The sequence below is a fragment of the Lactuca serriola genome, chromosome 6 (genome assembly GCF_051521515.1).
Source record: "Lactuca serriola cultivar US96UC23 chromosome 6, Lser_US96UC23_V15, whole genome shotgun sequence".
NCBI classification, from domain to species: domain Eukaryota; kingdom Viridiplantae; phylum Streptophyta; class Magnoliopsida; order Asterales; family Asteraceae; genus Lactuca; species Lactuca serriola.
Window position 1 is genome coordinate 85,602,771 of NC_136413.1, and position 6,854 is coordinate 85,609,624.

The following is a 6,854-nucleotide window of genomic DNA, read 5'->3' on the forward strand; positions in this document are numbered from 1 at the left end:
CGTAAAGCAATTTTGGAGGTGATTATAGTCACTATATGGTGACATTATTTCCATGCAATTTTTTTAAAGGATAATGAAAATATTTTATATGTTTAAAACTTTTGTATTTCATAAATAAAAATATTAACATATTATTTTTTTTAAATAAATATAGTTGTATAAGTTATTATTTCTAAAACACAAACATAAACATTTTAAACATATAAAATATAAATATATCTTTCTAATTTATTATATAAATATATTTTGTTTTTATGAAAATATGATACATTATTAAATCTAAAATACAAACCTTTTAAACATATAAAATATTTTTATTTTCCTTTTAAAAAAATTAATTGAATTTAATTAATGTCAGATTATTCATATGTTTAACTATTTTAGCATAGTTAATTATTAGCTAACAAACGATTTTTTAATTTTGCTTTGAAAAGTTAAAGTATTAATTAAGGAATATATTCAAATTTTGATAAAACTAGATAACTTTTTAATGTTTATATCTAACCAATATAAATTTAATGTACCTAAAGCTAAAAATATTTTTAGTTTTGATTTCATAATACAAGTACAATAAAACTTATATTAGTTTGATATAAACTTTTGACAATTAAAATTTTAAAACCATTTAGTTTTATCAAATTTTGAATATATAATTATAATTTTAAGGGTTTTTTTTGCAAAATATTTATAAACTTAAGAGTTTTTTCGCAAAAAATAATTTATGGTAACTTGAAAACTTGCTATTACAGGTAAAAATGACAAAACCGATAAAAAATGACAATTTTACGACATAAACAAACCAAAAATCTATTGAAAGATAAAACCAAAATTTTCTATCAAAATTAAGGTATATTATCTTTTTAACTCATTATCTTTTTCTATTTTTGTGAAGGACGAAAATGGCACTCGACTATAACCACAAGGAGATAAAGTATCAACTCAACTAAACTTATCCAACTCTGCAGTGTACATTAGGGCTACCTTCTTCACACAAAAGACCAACGGGAGGAGCCGCCTGAGGGAGCAGAGGTCAGCCGCCGGTTATCTTCAACCTCCGCCAACATGGGTATATTATCTTCATTCTTCTCTTTACGCTAATCCATCACATCGATCTATCGATTTGTATTCAGTTTGGAAATGGCCTCTCATGGTGGTGCATTTGACTCCAGGTATCTCACGAGACTCGATGCACAAGAGGCGCGCCACCGGAGGGAAGCAGAAGACATGGAGGAAGAAGCGAAAGTAAGAAACCAATCACCCTCTATGTTATATTATCGCACATCGTTTTAATTGCTTGTAAATTCAGAGAAATCGAGGAAACACATTCATCATTATCCCAAAATAGATTCAGTTTGAATCGAATTTCATGTTCAACATCGAATCGATCAATATCGTTAATTTGAAACGAAACATGATTAATCTCGGATTTGAAAACCAGCAGTCTGCAACTCTAATCGTTCACCATGTTCGTGTAGGTACGAGCTTGGTCGTCAGCCTGCTAACACGAAGATCTCAAGCAACAAGACTGTAAGGAGAGTTCGAGTGAGAGGAGGCAACGTGAAGTGGAGAGCTCTTAGACTCGACACTGGAAATTACTCATGGGGAAGCGAAGCAGTTACTCGCAAAACTCGTATTCTCGATGTGGTCTACAACGCATCAAATAACGAGCTTGTGAGAACACAAACTCTCGTCAAAAGTGCCATTGTTCAAGTTGATGCAGCTCCATTCAAGCAATGGTACCTTCAACACTACGGAGTCGACATTGGCAGGAAGAAGAAAACTGCTGCTACTACAAAGAAGGACACAGAGGTAAGAACTAAGAACTACGAAAACTGTTATCCTGTAAATTCACACCATGGATGCTCATGGTTGATGATTTTTGTTACAGGAAGAAGGGGCTACAGAGGAAGCAAAAAAGAGTAACCATGTTCAGAGAAAGATTGAGAAGCGTCAAGAAGAACGTAAGCTTGATCCTCATGTTGAAGAACAGTTTAGTTCTGGAAGGTTGTATGCTTGCATTTCATCCAGACCAGGTCAATGTGGTAGAGCCGATGGGTGAGTATTGTTCATCTATAACTTTTTGTTTTCTATTCTCTATTTGGATGTATTTTGGGTATTGTAAAATATATATAAGTTCTTACCTTTTGGGAAAAACAGATACATTTTGGAAGGAAAGGAGCTTGAGTTCTATGTGAAGAAGCTTCAAAGAAAGAAGGGAAAAAGTGCTGGTGCTGCATTTTGAGAGTGTTGATCTCTTTTGGTATGTTTTGGGTTTTATTTACGTAGTTAAACCAAATTTAATCGTTTTAGTTGCATGTTATCTGTGATCATTTCATAAAGTTTATAAGATTTTGATTTGTGCACCTGTCTCGTTATTGATTTGCTAGATGTTCTTTGTTGTTTTGCAATGATTATTCTAATCCTGTCATCTTAATTGGATGCTTTTTAATTTTATTTTCAAGAAATTTTTTTTTTTTTTTTGCATTTAATTTCTGTTTACAAGATCATTATTATGTCATTAAAAATATTAAAATGCCATAGAAGCCAACAAGAAACTTGCTACACCGGTTATAATAGGTTGGATTGCCAACATTGGTGAAAAAAATTGATGTTTAGGACTCTATTGAACCCAGTTAGAGGTTTGGTGACTGAATGGGTAAATTTTAGATATTTTGTTGACAATATATGTCAATAAAGTAAGTGAATATGCTACATAGGAGCCAAGTTGGATGCATGTTGGCGTGTAAACTTGTTCAACTTAAATGCAAGATTTTAACTATTCCATTTTGCAAACACCAAATTTTTTTGTTGTTAAAGCAACAAAGTGGCTTTTACTTCTATCAAATGGAGTAGAAAGCTCATCTCATAGCCTTCTTCCAACACGAAATAACTCATGTTCTCAACCCTGTATGTAACGTTTCTACGTTTCTGGATCCTTTTGGCATGGGCATCAAGTCTATCTCAATAATGGTCAAACGAAAAATAACAAAATGAGAAATAATTTGTGAAATTGTTTGGTAAGTTACCTTGGCTGGTTGTAGTAGGCATTCTTCCTTGATAGAAATTGAAAACTATATGTAGGCCATGACCCTATAATCCCCTGAAACTCATGAAAAGATGCTGATATTAATATCTCAAAAATCACTAACATTAAACGTCTCCATTATACAAAACATAAAATTAGAAAAAGAGGTTTTATGGTGTGTGTGTGTGTGTATGTGATCGCAAAACAGTAAGAGCAAGAAAGAGAGAGAGAGAGAGAGTTGGGTGTTGGTTTCTTTGAATGGTTGTAGTATTAAAAATAAATTCAAAATCTTTTACATGTAAAGATTAAAACAATCGAGAAAGAAAATCAGATGGGGGTTATGATCAAATAAATGGAATTTTAGACCTAAACCATACCTATTGTGGTGAATAGTGGCAAAACTTGAAGGATAGCTTCACTTAGGCATTCCACCAAACATCTATTATACCTATTATGCAATTGCCAATCATGTTCTCGATTTAGTAATTTTTCTTGTATATTTATTCACATGTAATTATATGTATTTAATCATATATGATTTATATGGACAATATTCATTTTTACATTCTTGATTCAATAGTTGTACTCATTTATTTGATCACATGCGATTATATATATCTAATCACATATGATTTATGTGAACAATATTCAGTTTTACACTATCTATTCAAAAGTTTTTATTATATGTATTTAAACACATATGATTTATGTGGACAAGATTCATTTTCGTGTTATCGATTCAATAGTTTTTCTCGTGTATATAACCACACATGATCATATGTATTTAATCAACACATGATTTATGCGGACAAGATTAATTTTCACATTATCGAACCAGTAGTTTTCTTGTGTATTTAATCATATGTGCTTATATGTATTTAATCACATATGATTTTTATGGACACGATTCCTTTTCATGTTATCGGTTCAATTGTTGTTCTTGTGCATTTCATCAAATATGGTTTATATGAAGAAGATTCGTTTTCATGTTCTTGATTCAATAGTTGTTCCTGTGCATTTAATTACATGTGATTATGTGTATCTAATCATGTATGATTTATATGAACAAGATTCTTTTCACATTCTCGATTCAATAGTTGTTCTCGTGTATTTAATCACATGTGATTATATGTATCTAATAACATATTATTTATATGGACAATATTCATTTTCATGTACTCGGTTCAATAGTTTTAGTCACATGTGATTATATGTATCTAATCACATATGATTTATATAGTCAAAATTCATTTTTGCATTCTCTATTAAATAGTTTTTCTCGTGTATTTAATCGCATGTGATTATATGTATTTAATCACATATGATTATGTGGATAAGATTTATTTTTGTGTTTTATTCAATAGGTGTTCTCATGTATTTATTCACATGTGATTATATGTATTTAATCAAATATGATTTATGTGGCTGAGTTTCATTTTCGCGTTTTTGATTCAATAGTCAGTCTCATGTATTTAATCACACATGATTATATTTATTTACTCACATCCTCGTTATCATTTTCTTCACCTAAAAACTCTAAAACACAATTGGTAAACATTTATAGATATTTAATTAAACACATGGAGTGCAACCAATAATACATAGGATTATATGTATTTAATCACATATGATTTTTGTGGACAAAATTTATCATCACGTTTTCGATTCAGTAGTTGGTCTCATGTATTTAATCATATGTGATTATATGTATTTAATCACATATAATTAAACAATGTTATTATGTTCTTCACTTAGAAACCCTAAAATACAACAGGTAAAACATTTAGAGACATTTCATTAAATAAATTGAGTGTAACCAGTAACAAAAATATAATCTAATTATTTATTCTCTAGCTACTCGTAGATCCAACATCACTCATTACTATCATCTCTCTTTTCGTAAAAAACAAAGATCAAGACATTCTGATTCACAACAATGCAATTTTCATCACGTATATAAACAAAAGTAAATCAACAAATTGTAACCATTAAACTTACATAAATTGAATAATTAATACACTCATATACATCAGGTGGTGCTATTTGTACCAAATTAAACTAATCATCGATGCAACAATGAATATCGAACAACTCGCCATCGATTTTTATGATGAAATAGAACTTTAAAATCCAAGGATCAACTCTCCAACAACGAATCAAAAGACTAGTTGAAACAAATAAATTGATTTAACATGTGTTTGTGTGTGAGAGAGTGAAAGCAGATCGATAACCAGTACAATGGCCTTCTACTTCAAATCTAGAACCGATAAAACCAGATTTGGTGATCGGCGAAGACGAGATCAGATAGGAGAAGAGAATGAGGTGGTTTCTCGAAAAGGTACTTTCAGACGAGGTACTTTTATGACTAATTCAAGGAGATTGACGGGTTTCCGATGTCTGAATGAGTGAAGGTCAAGTGAAGAGGTGCAAACAGATTTGTAGAGAGTGGAGAAGTAGTATTATAACGGTGGTCTGGTTGTTCTGATGGTGGTCCGATTGTTCTAGCAGTGGTGGATGGTGGTTCTCTCATATGATGATATGATGGGAAAAGTAGTAGTAGTAGTAGTAGAGAGAGAGAGAGAGAGAGAGATTTATAAGATTGGTAGATGGGGTGGGATTGGGGTTAAGTGGGGTGAGTTCTTTTTTTTTTTTTTTTTTTTTTTTTTTTTTTAAATTTGGTTTTTAGTTTATATAAGTATTAGTTAATGATTTTAATTAAAAATAATTAAGCGTCCCAGATTTGTTATTACATTCTCACATCTGATAATTGTTCTCATTTGAACGCCCATACATACCCCCTATATATATATATATATATATATATATATATATATATATATATATATATATATATATATAATATTGAGCCATATAATTAATGAAAGAGAGAAAATACAAGGTTCTTGATGAAAAACATAAAACCAAAAAAAACAAGAAGAATGAGAATATAAAAGTTTTCTTACCCTATAGGGCTAAATATAAAAGGAGTCTAAAACAAGTGGGATTATAATAAATATGGGCTAACATATATATATATATATATATATATATATATATATATATATATATATATATATATATATGTTGTATACCCCCTTAAACTCACAATGCCACAATAATAAGCATGGAGAGTTTGTCACACAAGAACTGAAATCGAGACGCTGACAAAGCCTTCATAAAAAATCAACAAGCTGCAAGGTGGATGGAACAAACAGAAGCGATGTGGTCCCGAGCTGTAAGTGATGACAGGTGAAGTGACAATCAATCTCAATGTGCTTCGCCCGCTCATGAAAAACAGAATTCTTTGCAATCTGTATCGTACTTTTGTTATCACAATGCATGGAAGTAAGTGAAGAAATATGAAACCCTATGTATGCAAGAAGCCACCATAACTAGATTATCTCACATGTAGTCACAACCATAACATGATACTTAGCCTCCATGGAAGATCTAGAAACAACGTCTTGTTTCTTGCTCTTCCATGAAATGAGAGACTCTCCAAGAAACATGCAAAATCCGGTGGTGGATTTACGATCATGACTATCACCATCCTAATCAGCATCACTATAGGCACACAACTCAAGAGAAGACGTCGAGGGAAACAAGAGGGTCTGAAACTGAGTGCCACAAAGATATCTTAGAATACAGAGTACAACGCCCCAATGAACAAAAGTAGGAACGAGAACAAATTAATTGACAACATGAACAACATGAGCAATGTGCGGACAAGTAAGTGTGAGATAAACCAAACTTCTCACGATAATCCGGTAAAGATTCAGAATAAATAAAGGAACACTACCAGTAGGAGAGACTGTGCATTAGTTTCAAG

The 6,854-nt window shown here is 31.2% G+C and overlaps 1 protein-coding gene across 1 annotated transcript; it reads left to right on the plus strand.

Annotated features, from left to right (window-relative positions):
- The first annotated feature begins 930 nt into the window (after window positions 1-930).
- Window positions 931-2,408, plus strand: LOC145059464 (small ribosomal subunit protein eS8y). Its single transcript, XM_079007314.1, has 5 exons — window positions 931-1,066; window positions 1,170-1,242; window positions 1,476-1,809; window positions 1,889-2,055; window positions 2,158-2,408. The coding sequence occupies exons 1-5, from the start codon at window positions 1,063-1,065 to the stop codon at window positions 2,240-2,242; spliced, it is 663 nt and encodes a 220-aa protein (XP_078863440.1). The 5' UTR covers window positions 931-1,062; the 3' UTR covers window positions 2,243-2,408.
- The last annotated feature ends 4,446 nt before the right edge of the window (window positions 2,409-6,854 follow it).